This window comes from Falco peregrinus, chromosome 4, assembly GCF_023634155.1.
Source record: "Falco peregrinus isolate bFalPer1 chromosome 4, bFalPer1.pri, whole genome shotgun sequence".
NCBI lineage: Eukaryota > Metazoa > Chordata > Aves > Falconiformes > Falconidae > Falco > Falco peregrinus.
Window position 1 is genome coordinate 121,615,633 of NC_073724.1, and position 16,236 is coordinate 121,631,868.

The 16,236-nt window shown below is 49.3% G+C and overlaps 2 protein-coding genes and 1 long non-coding RNA gene across 5 annotated transcripts; 1 reads left to right on the plus strand and 2 right to left on the minus strand.

The window, feature by feature from the left end:
- Positions 1-244: 244 nt before the first annotated feature.
- LOC129784385 (uncharacterized) lies at positions 245-5,673 on the minus strand. Its single transcript, XR_008747051.1, has 2 exons — positions 5,008-5,673; positions 245-2,268 (listed from the first exon to the last, which is right to left on the minus strand). It is a non-coding gene; the product is annotated as an uncharacterized LOC129784385 (long non-coding RNA).
- A 184-nt stretch (positions 5,674-5,857) lies between these two features.
- MRPL48 (mitochondrial ribosomal protein L48) lies at positions 5,858-13,716 on the plus strand. The gene is made up of 8 exons (XM_055802690.1): positions 5,858-6,118; positions 6,991-7,043; positions 7,381-7,418; positions 8,324-8,409; positions 9,176-9,348; positions 10,968-11,070; positions 11,875-11,964; positions 13,477-13,716. Exons 1-8 carry the CDS (start codon positions 6,098-6,100, stop codon positions 13,549-13,551), a joined length of 639 nt encoding a protein of 212 aa, XP_055658665.1. The 5' UTR covers positions 5,858-6,097; the 3' UTR covers positions 13,552-13,716.
- A 1,445-nt stretch (positions 13,717-15,161) lies between these two features.
- On the minus strand, positions 15,162-16,236 carry LOC101921992 (cytochrome c oxidase assembly factor 4 homolog, mitochondrial). 3 transcript variants are annotated; one of them, XM_055802194.1, is made up of 2 exons: positions 16,138-16,236; positions 15,162-15,639 (listed from the first exon to the last, which is right to left on the minus strand). In XM_055802194.1, the coding sequence occupies exon 2, from the start codon at positions 15,592-15,594 to the stop codon at positions 15,328-15,330; it is 267 nt and encodes an 88-aa protein (XP_055658169.1). In that variant the 5' UTR covers positions 15,595-15,639; positions 16,138-16,236; the 3' UTR covers positions 15,162-15,327. The 3 variants fall into 3 exon arrangements, with proteins under 3 accessions (XP_055658169.1, XP_055658168.1, XP_055658170.1); XM_055802193.1 differs by having other exon boundaries at positions 15,162-15,649; XM_055802195.1 differs by lacking the exon at positions 16,138-16,236 and adding an exon at positions 16,023-16,085 and having other exon boundaries at positions 15,162-15,649.

Genomic DNA, 16,236 nt, shown 5'->3' on the forward strand with positions numbered 1-16,236 from the left:
GACATGGTCTCATCCGGACCCACAGGTCAAACTCTGCCTGGACTGATGGAGCTTTGCCCCTGGGTTTTTTCGGCATGGATTTGGCCAAGTTTGGCTGCTACAGGAGCTCATGCTCATTTCCCAGCCGCAGTTAAAAACCCTTTTCATCATGTTGTCTATACAGTCCTTGGCATCAGCGCTAATCAATGGTTGCAGGACGCTGTTTTGCGGATTGACTGGATACTAAGCAAAAATGAATTCCAAATCAAATACAAAAATAAATGCAGTTTATTATATTACAATATAATAAAGAAAACAGCATGCAATATGATTAAAAAAACAGTACTAGTTATTATGCACAATATGATAAAAGAGCAATAGCAGCGAAGCATCAAGACATTACTGCAAAGTGTTAGAGAGACTAAGAAAAGGATCACATCACCAATTTCCACCTTAACATCCCTTCAGCTGGGAGCCCTGTTGCAGCCAGTGCCAGGAATCTCTCAGTAACTGGGAAAATTCCTGCATGGTGCATCCACCTGTAGGTGAGGCTTCTTGCCCAGTCCCGGAGCTCGCCCACCTTTAATACTCAGTTACACACCTAGTGTATGTAAATAAAAAAAAATAGGCTAAGTGCAGGTGTGCACTATGTCATGGTTCGTGAGGTTCACACACGCCAGGGATGTTGGCCAGACACCTGAGCGTGGTGGAGTTACCGTCATGACATAGCCACACACGATGTTTTATTGTCTGGATGCTGCTGCTCATATCTTGCTTGTTCAGGGAGCTCAAGACAAACACCACCTGCCCAGTACAGCTGTCCTTGAGTTCCCTGAACTCACTCTCCAAGTTAAGCGATCCCTAATTAAAGACAGACTTCTTCATAAGCAGTAATCAATTCAAGAAATTTTCACACAGATGCACCCAGCCCAGCTGAGCTCAAGGGAAGAACCAGCAGAGTTCTTAAGACCAAAAGCTTAATTCTAAACTGGTACGGATATTCCTTTAGAGGAGTATCTCTTGGGGACACTCCGGAATGTCCCCAGCAGATCCCTCCCATCAGGGTGACATTTCCCGGGGAGGTCAGAGATTCCCACTCTCATCCTTTTGCAGTGGCTGGGGCTGTCGTTCGGAAATGGCTCAGTGCTCCCTCCCTGCCTAGCAGAGAGGTTAGAACCCCACTTGCAGGCTAGCCCTCCCTTTAGCTGTTTTCTGCCCTTTTCTCCCCATTTAGCTCAGTTTGCCTTCAAGCTTCAGGGCATGAAGAGGCTCCCAGCTGCATCCAGGATGCTTCTGTTTAAACCTTGGCTTCAGGACATCTCTTTTCCACATAGTCTTCCTCCCTCCATTGCCACGCTGGTGCAATCCCACACTGATCAGTACTCTCTTGCTCAAATTTGAAGGGAAAATGTGATTTTTCAGAAGCGCTCACCGCCCTGGGGCTTCCTGGGCCCTCAGTTGGTGCTGGCATTGCCTGCTGCTCCCAGGAATATCTCAACTGAAACAAGAATGTGCTCAATGACAAAGCCCTCCGCAGTCTGTGGCTCCTACCCCATGGTTGTATTCACGTTGATGTTGGTGCAAATCTCTTGCAATCCACTCAACAAGATCCAAATAATACTCCATGGGCTATTTTCCACCTGGAAATGGGTAGGTTTTCCACCATTTTCCCATCTGGGAGATTGTTCTAGAGCCTCTCTGCTCTGATGGTCAGAGAAATGGCATCCACCATTCATTTAGTTCATCTAAATGTAGCTGCTCAGTGAATTTTGTTCTCTTGTGCCCTCTCACACCTTCCTCTCCAAGGCCCAAGGGCTACATTTCCTCTGCTATGGGGACACCACACGCAAACTCTTGGTCTCCTCCTTGTAAAAGATCATGGGTTGAAACCAGTATTATTCCATCTCCACATGACCTGCTGTCCTGGATTTGTAAATGCTCCATGTAGCCGAAGGGGGCACAGGCTCTCAGCAAGGATTTGCTTACAGGTAGGTCATCCTCAGCCATCAACATCCTTCGTTCGGCATCTCCAGCCATGGTCTCCGTGCTCCGTCACTGCCTGCTGAATGAAAACACTCATTGAACCTTCCCACTTCAGGGATCTTGTTCTGGGATATGAGTTTTGCCTCTTAGCGATGCCTGCAATCCAGGTGCAGAATTCAACAGCATTTTGAAAACCAAATGGTCTATGCTTTCTATTTCTGCTCATTTCATTTGTACTCCCTCAACATGATTAACTGCTTCTCCAAGGTTTGGAGTTTTTTTTCCAGGTCTTGAACTGCCAGTGAACTGAAAGAGAAAACATGTCTTTAATAAGGTAATTAAATTTAACTAAGTTTTAATAAAGATATGTGCAGGAGCTCGCATTCAGCCTTGCACCTGGCATTTGGGAGCATTTCCCCCTTGCTGTGGCATCGGTCCCACGGCTGCTCTCCCAACCATGGGGAAAGGGAATCCAGATTGGCAGAGACCTACTTAAATAATTTCACTATCATCTTATATACATATATTGTCCTTGTTGACATGTCATTTAGGGATCTTTCCCACCAATCCCAGGGAAAACAAGGGCTCTCTACCACGGAGAAGTCTTGACTGTTAGTAATAATTATTTTTGTCACAAAAGCTCTGCTCAGGCTCAGCATCTCTTCGTGCTGAGCAAAGGAAACACTCCTGCGTTTCCTGCCAAAGAGGTTTCAGCCCAAGGGACCGGCAGGGGATATGGATGAGGCTTTCAAGATAAAGCAATTCAGGGACCTGCCTCCGCTTACTGAAGCCAGGGGGGATCATCCTGCTGACTCCTGCGGGCCTTAGGCATGGTCCTAAAAAGCGCCGCAGAAGGTAAAAAAGGAGACACGCAGATCAAAGGTTTTCTTCTAAGCTATATTTAAACAGTTTTTGGTTTTTTAATTGGACAAGTCCAAAAAGCAGTGAAGACTTTCAGGTGCTGGATCTCAACTCTCCTAGGACAGCTTTGCTCCTCTGGACAGCACAATAGAGAGCGGATTGAGAAGGGGCAGGGGCCCTGCCACAACCTTATGCATAGGTTGCAAACCGCTCGAGTATCACCTCTGCCAGCATCTGTGTGCACCACACTGGGTCATTGACAGGGCACATCCAGCTACATGACAGGGAGAAATCTGCAGCAAAGCAGAAGATGGATGAAATAATCCCTCCAGCAAGGCCTGGGCCCCTCAGCAGCCGGGGGAGCCTTGAGACAGAAGAAGAGCTCCCTGGGTTTTTTTAGTGCAGTACAGAAAAGGGGTGGTTTGTGTTTCTACAGCTGAGGGGGAAAGAAATGCCTTTGCTTCTTTTTCTAAATGTCACAAAAAGGCAGGTTGTGCTCCCGCAAACAGGGATTCGGTTACCTGGCTGTGAAACGATTCATTAGTCAAAGAAAGGCACAGTAAGGACTGGTGCTGGGAGCTGAAGCCGAGGCACATTCACGTTGGAAATAAGGTCCACATTTTTAAGTGAGAGGGTGCTCAGCCGCCAGAACAGGCTGTCAAGAGCAGCACTATCTTTGTATCCAGGGAAAATCAAGAGCAGGAGCCTTTATGAGAAAGATGCTTTCATCGAAACAGGAGTGATCTGTTTCCATACAGCTGTAAGTCAGCGGAAATCTACAGGCTGCAATGCGCAGGAGACCAAATTACATGATTTAACAGTCCCTTTTGGCCTTAAAATGTATCCATCTATGATAGATGTCAGAGAAACTCAGGAGTGAAGAGAAAGACTTGTTTTTCACTGAGACATGTAGGACAATGACGGTCATTGGGAGGGGGATTCCTGCAATATGTGACTGCTGTACCCCAAACACAGTCTGGGGCAATGCTTCCTCCTCAGCCACATTTTTTGGGTGGCTGAAAGATTAAGCACACAGCATTTGAGGTCACAGAACAAGAGGTCATTCTGAGCACAACTTGCTCTTAATTGCGGTGCCCATCATGGCCTCCCGCCACAAATGCAGGCCCAGCCAGTCCCCTCCAGTCACAGACGCCTCTCCTCAAGCACAGCATTTCCTCCAGGGCTTCAAAGTTCACAGGCGCAGAAAGCCCACCTTTCCTGCAATGGGAGTGCTGGTCTTAAGCCGGATCAGACTCACATAGTGCTCCTTGCTCAAAGCACCCCAGAGTTATCAAACAAGCGTCATTGCCAGGGTGGCCCTGCCTGGGGCTTGCGAGGTGAGATCAAAGGGCAGTACAACATCCACTCCACATAAGCAGTTTTGTCGTGTCCGGGGAGTGCCACAAAAAGACAGCTCAGAGCTGAGAGCCCGTGTCTTTGCGAAACATGGCAAAGAGAGCAAAGGTGGTGCAGATACCCTCTGCTTCCCCCATGCACTGAGCGGGTGGAGGAGACAGCACGGGCCTGTGCACAGTACAGAGCCCGCCCAGGCTCTTCTGTCAGGCAAACCTTATCCTCTCATGGTCCTTCTCTCCTCTCCATGCACCAGATGGCAATGGGGATGAATGTCTGAGGTGTCAGGTGTGTGTCGGGAGCTCCAGGCACCCAGAAATGCAGGACAGGCCCTGGCAGGGTGGATCACGGAGCAGAATTAAATGCATGAGTCTAGTCTGCAGCAGAGTTGCCACGTCAATGAACCAGATGAACTGGAGAGAGAAAGTCCATCATGAGCACCGACAGCTCCAGCTAAAAGCAATTGAAGCAGCCATCAGTCAGCAGAGGTAGAAATCCTGGCTTGAAATCAAGTTGCCAGGCAGCTGCTGCCCAGGATGGACAGCTCTAAGACAGGGGCTCAGAAAAATGGGCAGGAGTATTTGCCACACAAGAAGGGGGAAACTGGGGCCAGGCAGGAGAGAAGAGAGTGGGGAAGAGCCTAGGAGGAATGAAGGTTTGTATTGGAGATGGCCTGGTGAAGATGAGGAGGGCTGAAGAGACAGGAAGGGGCATTTTGCAACAGGATGGGTTTTCCCAAGCCAGCTCCAGACTACCAGGTTTGGGGGGCACAGGGCCACACAGCACCCATCTCTTCCTACCCTGGTCTGCCAGGCAGACCTCCTTGCTCACCTCCTCTTCCACTGGGAAACACATGCTGCAATTCAGGGAGGTCTCTTGTCAGTCCATCCTTCCTACAGTCTTCCCACTTAACATTTAAGGAAATGCCTCCAGGCAGCAGCTGGGATCAAAGCAGTGGCAGTAAGGCAGGATCCACTCTGCCCTCAGAGGGAGCAGTCTGCTGCTGAAAGGGGTGTTTGTCTTTGCTTCCCCCTCAAGCAGAAAGTGTGTCTGCATGGGGCCCAAATACCTCATGCTGACACACTCCTTCATTTTTAAGGCCTGTGGCGGCCTGCCAGCATGGACACAGCCAACCTTGGCCCATTACACAGATGTTGTCTACAGGGTAAGGTCCAGCCCTGCCTCTGCAACTGCAAAAAAACCACCCCCTTTGCAGTGCCCGTGCCAGATGGCAGGGCCAAACCAGGCAGGTTTAGTACCAGACCTTCTGGCCCTGCTTCAGGCCTGCACGCCCAGGCCAGCCCCAGCTGCCCCCACACCCCTCAGGGCCTGTCTCCAGGCTGGAGCTGGGGCCCGCTGATTCCCCGCCTCGGTCCCACAGCCAACAGGGACAACATGAGCTGGCTGAGGATTCACCCTCCCCTGAAGCCCGCTCGGTCCTGGCTGCCCTCCGGGCGCCCTCCACCCCCACTCCCCCTCACAGCGCTCCCGCGCCGCGCTGACATGGCCGCGCAAGGCGGGGCTGCGCAGGCCACACTCAACATGGCCGCCGTGCCGTCACTCGATGGACGCGGCGAAAGACCAATCAGCGTGCGAGAAGCGGGCGGATGGGCGGGCCACAGCTAGCAGGATTGGCTGCGCCGCTCGTCCCCGCTGGGGGGGGGGGGGGGGGCGGGGCGCGGCGCGGCGCGGCGGGGACAAGGTGTCCGCCATTACCGGCCTGCCTGCCTCCTCCTTCCGCAGGAGGCCGGCGCCTGGCGGGCATCGGGAGCGGCGGAGTTGTTCAAATAACGTCACCCTCCCCGGGAGCCCCCAGTAGGCGGGACGTGGGGCGGGAGCTGTGGCGGCCGGGGCGGGGGAGCGTCGAGGCGCGGTGGGGCACGCTTGGAGCGGCGGACGCGGCTCCATCTGAGGCGCGGGGATGAGCGCGGCGCTGCCGAAGGTACCGGCGGTCCGTGACCGGCTGTGGGGGGACACCGGGCCCGGTACCGGGGGAAGAGGGGACAGGCCCGGCCCCGGAGGAGGAACAGGCCTGGCTGTGGGACTGGGGACCTGTGGGCCGGGCCCGGCCCTGGGACTGGGCGGGGGAGGGGAGTTGTGTCTCGGGGGGACACGGCCCTGGCCCTGAGTTAGTGCTCTGGGTCGCCTACCGTGGTGTACCTGGCCCAGGGACACCTCCCTACCCCTCCTCAGGCACCCAGGGATCACCCCAGCCACACAGGGTCCATTACAGCCCCCCCACCTTGCCACAGCCCTCGGGGACCCTCGGATCCCTGCGCCTGCCTGTCACTCTGGTCGCTCTTTGGGGACGGCGCTAATTATTTCCCGCAGCTGGCATGATGTAGCTCCTGCCTGCCAGGTCCTGGTGATAGCAAAGCGCTTTGCTTTGCGCTGCCTTGGTGATGGATGAGCTGAGTTTCCCTCCATTCATGTGGAGCTGGAACAAGCACGAGGGTTGTTCACATGACTCTTGCAACCTGAAGGCGGTGGAACCATGCGAGGGATGAACATGATGCGTAACTGCAGAGAGGAGAGCCTCCTACCCCAACTTGTCAGATCCTGAAGCAAAGCGAGGGGATGCATGAGAAAGTTACCACAGTCATCATCTTCCTTCTCCTTCATCCTTTTCTTCTGAGTTGTGGTGGTATTCTGGGGAGTGATAGTGGGTGGAGGCTGTGGAGAGGTTGGGAGGGTTACTAGTATGTTCACAGGGTCTCAGGTGTTGCTTCAGTTGGGTATATTCTGGGAAGCGTCAGTGAAAACTCCCTGAGTACCTGCCATACTCTGCATTTTGACCATGGTGGCTTATTGCAGGTGCTGTGCTTGAAGAAGGGAGTATTGCTAAAGCAGGTGTTTGTGCTCAGCAGGTGAGAGGTCTGAAATCAAACCCAGTAAGTAAACCACGGTATAAAGCATGAAAAATACTAGGTCACTTCTAGTGACAGTGTCAGAAAACATACGTGACAAAAAAAGTTCTTTTTGCCAAGGAAAACCTTTTAATTGCGGAGGGAAGACTTTCAGCTGGTGTCTGGGAGCTGGAAGGGCTGTAGGATGTGAAGAAGAGAAAGCTTTTTTGCTAATGGGATCTATCTGTGCCTGAGGGACTTGGGGTGTGAGCTTTTGTTCAAGGAGATTGGCCAGCTATGTTGTGTTTCCGCAGGTGGATGAAATCAGAGCTTTTAATGATTGTTTTGTTTCCTACAGAGCAGCAACACCCAGAGAAAGCCAACTGTGTGCTGCAGGTAAGGCCTCTTATTAATGTAATGCAAGGCAAAACTTCATTTACTGAAAGCGTTACACATTTGAGCATTTGCGTCTCTTTTTTTTTTTTTTAGCCAATTTTGGATTGGTTCATAACCTCAGCAGATGCTCTGCCAATTCCGTACCTTTTTAATAACCTTTTCTTCTGTTGCCCTGTTTTGGCTAAGTAGCTAGTACTAGTCTTGGTGTTGTGCTGTAGAATGAAACCAGCCAGATGCTATTGACTGTATTACTGCCCAGGAACTGTCTTACAGCCCTGTGAGGTCCCGCTTCAACATTTATTGAGCTGGTGGAGTCTGCTGTCACCATTTAAAATAGAATTAGATTTTGATGTGGCGGCAAAGTGTAACCAAGTGGTTTAGATCCTTGGTATTCAGTTTCTCTTTGCTGTTCTGAGCTTTGTTTATTAAAACAAGGGTTATTGAGTTTGAACAGGACTGGATTTAAAATCTTAAATTTAATATTTAAGGGGGGCTCAGATCCATCGTAGTAACATCACTGCTGTCGCATAAGAGGAGACATGTAACATTTCATCACTGTCCTCACCATCCATTGGTGCTGATGAGTCTTTTTTTTTTTTCTTTTTTTTTTTTTTTTTTGTTTGCCTGAAAATTCACCTGGGAAATGAGTCACTCTTGATCTCTTCCTTCCTTATTTGCTGCTTGCCATAACCAACTGTGAACTTTAACAGTCTTTCTGTGATGCACAGGCTGCATGCATGGGGCAGAGACTGGCTGCAGCGTTAGCGTGCCTTTGCCTTCTGTCAAAGAACTGAGGACAAATTCTTGCCCTCAGTGTGGATTTGGGGCTCTCAAAGCACCCACTTACGTTTGCTAAGAGAAGGGCTGTTCAGCTGGAAACATGTTTGCTCTGCTTTGATTTTGAGGTGATGCACTCGTGAGTTGCCACAGACACTACAGATCCCGTCCTACGCATGGCATTGGGAGGTTTAAATACCTGCTCCCAAAGGAGGTATGTATAGGAACTCCCCTACTTCTTGCTTTCAGCTGACCCATCTTTTTACAGTCTGCTTTAAGCATTGGTATTACTAATTCCATGGCTGATCGATCATTAAAAAGGAATAATGTAATCATTTACTGCTACTTCTCTTGGTGAAGAGTGTTATGTCACATGAATTACCCACTCACAACACTGCATAAATACTTTCTTTTGTCTGGTATGTTCTTGTTAAAGAGTAGTTTTGGGAGGGAGGAATGTCTTCCTAATGGTGAATTTAACACCCCAACTTCAAATCACTGCAGAATATTGTGAGCAGGTCTTATTTGCATTTAAACTTTTTACATTCCCTGAAATTTGGAAAAATGACAATTTTTGAGGAAGGAGGAAACAATAACTCATCTAGACAGCTGGCTTGAAGGCAGGAACTGAAATAAAAAGCAGTTTGTTTTTCTGCTCCTTTTTTCTTCTGGAAGGAATTAATCATGGTGTGCACGTATTTTCTGTGTGACTTCTGTGGTGCTGCCATCCAAGAACTGAACTGCTCAACTTGACAACATCTGTTAAGATAATGTTATCCCAGTTTCGTAGTCAGGGAAAGTGAGCATAGACAGGCTGTGGTATGTTTGACATCGTTCAGTAAACCTTTGTCAGAAGAGAGTACCTCTAGTGTGGTCTCCTGTGTGGGCAAGAGTTAATGTTTTATATTTCTAGCTTTGTTCAAAACAGACATGCTTTCTATTTTTTCTTTTTTTCTTTTTTTCTTTTTTTTTAACTGCAGGCTCCAAAGAGGAGAAAGGACAGAGTGCAGATGAAAGAGATAAGTGTTGGGACTGAATATGAGTATGGAGATGTCAACATTCAGATGACTTCCTATGATATGTGTCTCGTGGAGCATTTCGCTCAATATGTACATAAACTCTGCAACCGACTCTCCATTCAAGTGAACGAAAGGTACGAGGAACACTGCTCTGTGTTTGTCATCTCTTGTAGATGATGATAACTTGCAGACAAGGGCACAATCTGATCTCTGATAGATTCCCACATGTAAATCCAAATCTTCTGTCGTCTTCCTTGTGTTCTCTTTTTGTGTGTCAGTACAGTTTTGGATGCTTTATTTGTATAAGAAGACTGAGATGGAGTTTTTCAGGTGCTGACTGAACAGATCTCAAGGAAAAAATAGCTGTTACTTTTCATTCCTTTGAGAAAAAAGCTTAAGCCTGTGGGTGCTGAGCCCGGGAATGTAGGTTTAAGTATTGCTGACTTTGGCTGCTGTTTTTTCTTTATACTGTTTCATCCAAGCTCTGTGCATATATTGTGCAGTAAGCTAGCGATACCGATTATACAAACTAGAATGACCTTGGGGAACCCCTAAACATTATGGGAGAGCTACCTGCTACTTAAGTTTAGTAGCAGAGGGTGCTTCAGTTGCACGCTAGATCTCTGAAGCAGGTGTACCCCTGAGAGCAGCTTTGCTGGTTTTAATGCAGCTGAGGAACGTGATACAGTTCCTTGGTATGTATGTAGTGCACCCAAGGAGCTGTAGTCACTGGGAAAAGCACTGTGTTGCTGTAAGGAATAAAAACGCTTTAAAAATTCAGAGAATCCTCACAGTCTTTAACTGTACCTCTGAGTATAAACACTGGTTCCTGATCATGCCAATTAAAACTCTTGGGTTTTTTTATGTTCATGCACTTTGCTGAACTGTCAGCCATGGATCTGAAATTCTCTGGCCATCAATCAGTCGCTTGTAGTCTCTCCGTGATGTCTTTTGCACCAAATGGCACTAAAAATCGTGACATGTTGGTGACTGATGGGTGTTTGTTTTGAGAAGGATGCCTGGCGACACTTAAGAAATTATAATGGTGTCAGCAGTGACATGCTGGAGAGCATCCGCAGGGAAATCCCCCAGCCTGAGACTGTTGATAGCACTTTCAGCTTTATTACCTTGTATCATACTTGTGCCCCCTGGGATTGGACTTGGTGTGCAGAGCTCAGTATGTACAGAAAGAAACTGTTTGCCCTTTATGAGCAGCAATTGTAGGGTAAAATGTGGGCGGTAAGCTGTAGCCTGTTGTTATTGGTGCTGTAGAAATGGAGATGGGGAGGCTGAGGTCTCTGAAGTAATGCTAACCAGAGAGCAGGATCTGATCCAGTGCTTGATTGTAGTCCTCTTAAATTCAGAGGTGAAAATAATATCTTCTGAGTGGTGCATTGCAGCAGTGGTTTTTAGCTTTGTTCCTGATGAACAGATTACAAAGCAAGTCAGAGCTGTTGCTGTAAAGCTCCCCTTCAACTATAAAAAAAGTTAAAAATTCTCTTCTCAGGCTGGTGTTTGTAGCTGAAACATTTTTTTGCTGGCAGTTGTACTGCAGGCTTCTCCGTTATCTCTTTCCAGTAAAACACCCGCCTTCTGCCAGTGCTTGATTTGCAAGATACGTTGTTTGCATAATTAATTTCTCATAAAAAGTTAATCTCTTTCCACATTCTCTGCTGCTGGAGGTGGATTCATTCCTGTAAAGTAGTGCAAATCTATCCTCCCTGTCGTAAGCGCTGACCTGTGGTTCCTGCAGCTACGCGATGCCCACCAAAACCAATGAAGTGCTGTTCTTGGAAGAGCGAGGTTCCAAAATGCAGCTGGATGCCGTCCTCACTACCCATCAGAGGGTTGTCCAGGTACGAGCTGGCATTTGCTGATAGCGCTGCAGCTCTTGTGCAGCACCTCCCATCGCAAGCTCTCCACACCCCTTAACAATTGGAATTAAGTCCCTTGAACAAATGAAAGGTGTAATTTGTGCATAAATTGAAACACAAAGAAGTCTAATGAGATGCCTTGCTAAAGGTTACTCGGAGAGTAGAAGCAGAGGAGGGGTTCACAGATTATGTGTTTCAGCCAGAAGATTTATTATTTATTTTATGCACAATACTTGGTATGTTTAAGGATGAGCAATTGCACAAACTTGATGAAACTTCAAAATATATTAGTATTAAGGCCAGCTTCAAAATTGTAAAACTGGTTGAGGTAAATAAATATTTCTCCTAAGTGAGTTTTTCCTGTTTTATAACGTGTTCCCTTGCTATATGCTAAACCTCTGCTGCATTATGTTTTAAACCGAAAGGTAGAGTTTTTCTACTGGAGAGAGTTGACATGTGTTTAATGTTGGGGTTTGTAGGTTTGCGGTGGAAGCCTTTGTATTAGTCTTACCTAAACTAAGATCTTCATGTATGGCTAAGTCTCTTTGCATGCAGGCAGGGACGGGAAGCACAGCGTTCATGGAGAAGAGCAGAAATGAGAGCTTTGGGCTGTGCTGTATGCAAGAGCCCATGTATGTATGCGCATGAAGCAGAGAGTGCTTCTCTTAATGAAGTGGTTGAGTGCCACAGGCTCATACTGAAATGTACTCTCTTTCTGTGCTGTTACTACGAGTCCATTTTGTATGTGGTGTTCGGCTCCTGCAGCACTTTTATTTCTTCTTTTAGATCAGAGGGTTGAGTTCAACGTTTGCTCCGATACTCTTGGAAATCATTCAGAGCAGTCAGCCTGAAGGGGTCCATCTGTTAGTGAAAGAGGTATGTTGAATTTTACCAGTGGCTTTGCATTTAGGAAGCAGGTATGGCACACGACATGAATTTGCTTCGAAAATACAGACCTGGTCCTGAGGCTGCTGTCTGCTTTGGGCTTATGGATACCCAGGATCTCCCAGAACCAGGTCCTCACTTGGTCTGTGAAAAACCATTAACTCTAATTCTTGATGAGTGTTTCAATTTCCATCTAGCCTCCTATAATTAGTGCTGCAGAAGGTGCCTTCCCAGCCAATCCTATAGATCTGCAGGAGTTGGCAGGTGCAAGTTGCTTTCCTTTGCTGCTGCAGATTCCCTGTAATTCAAAGGGAACGCTTTCCTTCAACAGTGGTTTGCCGCCTCATATCTGGCAATCACCAGGAACTTAATGGAGCAGTTGGTAGCAAAGCTGAGACTGGAAACCCAAATGCTGTGCCCTGTTTTGATGGAATTTGCTCTGGCAGAGGTTCAGCTTTTTCTGCAGGAAGGCCCGACAATTTTCTTGGCATTGAGGACTTCAGGACAGAACTCCACTCACTGGTGAACCAGGCATAAGGAGATACTTAAACTTCTGTCATTTTACATTCAGACAAAACAGTCCCAGGAAGCCCTGTTTATTCAGGGACTAAAATATTTTTTTTTTTTTTTTGTGGCTGGCAAGAGAAGGCAGCACACTAAATTCAAACATGAAAACACAGTTGGCTTCTTAGTGGCCTTTGAAGAATGTTTAGTGATCTCCAGCTCTGCAAAACCAGAAGGAATATGGGAGAAGGTCTCTTGAGTCCAGTAATCTTCTCTGCTTTGGTCACAGTCCCATCTCTGCCTTAGGGCTGCCATTTCTTCTCTTTTAATCTTAGCTGACGGCTTTGTCTCTGGAGGGAGAGCTGTGATATTGTGACATTGTACCATTTGCAAAGTCATTGCAGTCTGACGTGTGAAGCCCAGAGGAGAGACCCAAGCTGGCTTCATACAACTGGCAGTGCAGAAGAGAGATTAAAGCTTGGGGATGCTCCAGCGACATTCTGGAGAGAGTGGCAGGTCTCTCTTAAGAAAGTAGATGCTATGGTGATAGGCAGTGGCAGAGTTGGAGGCATCCAGTTGACTTCTTGAGCACAATGCCAGTGCTAACTTTTCCCAAAGCAGTTAGCCGGGTGAGGAGGAGCCTGCAAGGCTGAATTTCAGAGCAGCCCAGGTGTGTGCGTGGCTGCCGTGCTCACTTGCTGCCAGAAGCATTCTGCCCTTTGCGCTTTACCCCCAGAAGCTGTGCCTGTTGGAGGCTGGATGTAAGAAAGGATCAGCTCTGCCACCAGCCTCCAGGTTGAGCTGCGCATGAGATCCAGCCTGCAGTGACTTTCCATCACAGATTCCTGCTCTCTGGGTTCAGTGGACATACAAGTTTTTTTCTTTTTCCACTCTTAAGTGATTCTCTTTGGGAAAGGGTTTGTCACCTTTGATTTCAAGAAGTACTCAAGAGGTGATTCTGATTTGCTTGTTTGTGGGGTTTTTTTCCTCCCTTCACAGCACACAGAAGCTGACTTCAAGAGCCGATTAAAGTCTCGACCAGAACTTGAAGAGCTGCTAGCACAGATGAACTGAGATGAGGAAGAGCACCTCAACCGTCTGAGAGCTGCTCCTGGAAAGGCAAAGCTTCTCCATGGCTGCTCAAGCCTCCAGAAGGCAACTTCATGAGTGCTGATAACTACTGATAACTTGGTGAATTGGAAGAAATTTCCACTGAATAAAGATAAATACATGTGTTCATCTGGACTGATTTGTACTCTTAGTGAAGGGTGCTGCAATGAAATGTGGGGTTACTTTTCTTCAGTTCTTTTTCTTCCTGCCTGTTTGCTTTTGGTGTGTGAGAATTTCTGCAAGTTTCAATCTGCAGAAATCCCTGCAAGTTAATAATAATGGTGTACTGGCAGCTCTCCCAGATGCTACTGATGTGGAAGTGACTGTCCTGCTCCTTTCTTCAGCTGAAGACTTGGAGCAATGCATTGTTCTCTTAGAGCTGCTGAAATCGGAGCTTTGCCAACACAAATGGAGCCTCAGAGCTGGGGGAGGGCTGGGGCTGATTGTCCCTGAGCAGCTGAACAACTGCTGCTTAACATAAAAAAAGCCTGAGAGGGAAGAGGTAGGAATTAGAGCAGTGTCAGGCAGCGTATGCAGAATTTCTCCTTAAGTTCTAGTTTCCCCTTCAAACCATAAAGGATAAACTTTCCCTTGAATCCCTGAGGTCAGTCTGCTTTTTACAACAGCCATTTGGAAAGGAAGAAATGACTTGTGTCTTGAAAGGCCAAATCTCAGAAGCAAAAAGCAGTTTGGGGAATTGCCCAGGATGGTGCCAACTGCTTTTCCTAGGACTGCCATGTTTATTGCCACCCTACAAAACCCAGAGTCCCCAGGAACCACATGGCTTTTGGGTGCACGTATGGGTGCCAGGTCAAATGGGTTGCAGCACCTGGGTGTTTGATTCAATCCTTGTTCTTTCGAATTCTGAGAGGCAGCTGGTTTTATTTAGGCTGGAGCCAGGTGACTCCTGATCATGCCATCCTGTTAGGAAGTACATTACAACCAAATCTGAGCCCTGGTTTGATGGATGCCAAGAGGAGGTTCTTTTCCTGCCCCAAAACTGGTTTGTTTGGGGTTTTTTTCCCCCCCTTCTTCCTAAGGAGCAGCCCTTTAAAAAAACAAAAAATACCTCACTAATTAGCACTCTTCCCTAAATGAGGGCTGCAACCCCAGATGTTACTTGTGGTCCTGTGCCAGTGGTGATTTTCGGCCAGAACCCAGCTTCCTCGGAAACAGCCTGGAAATTTCCCCTTGGCAAAAGCCAGGGTGCCCTTGTCTTCCCAGCCTACAAAACCCAATTTTGTTTTCTTTTTCATAGCTTATTTGCTAGGACGTGGTGTTTAGAGGAGCATCCCACTCTGTAAGATTCCCTTTTCCCCCCCATCCCTAATGCTCCTGGGGCTTCCCAGGAGATACATCCCTCCCAAAATCCTGTCCCATGGGAGACAGGGTTATCACTGCTGGGGGAAACCTCTGGATAGCGCAGGGAAGGACGCGGAGTAGAAATCTATGGGAGGGTTGTTGACCTAGCCTGGGTGCCATGAACCCTCCCAGTTTGGGCTGGAAATCCCCATCTCACCCCTCTGAGCTTCCAGTTATCCCCAGCAGCAATGGATGGAGACGAGCACTCTGGCCAGGATGATGAATGCCACCAGATTTAATTTCCCAACAACGGAACACAGATTTACCGGCACACCCACCCGCTTGAATAAAAAGTAATATTAAAAAAGGGTCAAATGATGCAGCCACCCCTGGGGTGCTGAGCGTGGGCTGGCCTGTGGTGCTGGGAGCGGGTGACTGTCACTCCCCGGTGGGTGACGGGTGGGCTGGGTGCAGGCTGGGTGCCCGGTGCAGCTCCTCGGCACGTTGCCGCCGGGCCATGCAGTCACCGAAAGCCCGGACCTGGGGCTGGCAGTGTCGCCAGTCCTGCCGCGCCGCCATGCACTCCTGCAGCTCCCGGTGCTGCGCCATGCAGCCTGTCCGTGAGATCATGGCGTCCACCGGGTCCTCGGCCTCCTCGGCCTCCTCCAGCGGCTGGTGGCTCCTGGCATGGCCCGGCCTCGCCATGGCCTCGCTGGGCTGCAGGGGGTGGCCAGTGGCGGGTGCCTTCCCCTGAAGAGACCTGCATGGGACACAGCACCCTTTCCGGGGGGGCACCCCCCTCCCACGCCCTATGGGGGGTCCACCAACCTCCATGCACCCACAGGTGGAGCTCAGCACCCCCTATTCAGCCCCCATGCCTCCATGGGTGCCCAGCACCCTCCCCTACCCATAGCTGTCCATCCCCTCCGTGGGTGCTCAGAGCACTTCCCCCGTGCACCCTACCCCCACCCGTGGGTGCCCAGCGGTTCCCCCGTGCACCCTACCCCACCCACGGGTGCCCAGCACCATACCTAACCCACACCTGCCCATCCCCACCCACGGGTACCCACACCCGCCCCCCCCATCTCACCCCCACCCATGGGTGCCCAGCATCCCCCCCAGCTGCTGCCCACCGCCTCACTGGTGCCCAAAATTCCCCACGCCCTCCTAGTGAGCGCCTGGCACCCTCCACGCCCCTCCCACAGGCACTCAGCGCCTCCCCCACGCACTCCCCCAGCGCCCCCGTACCAGCCTAGCAGAGCAGAGCGGCCCCTTTAAGGATGGTGCCGGGGCGGTTACTGCCGGGGCGGGGCGCGGTGGCGGGAGCGCTCGCTCATTGGAGGGCGC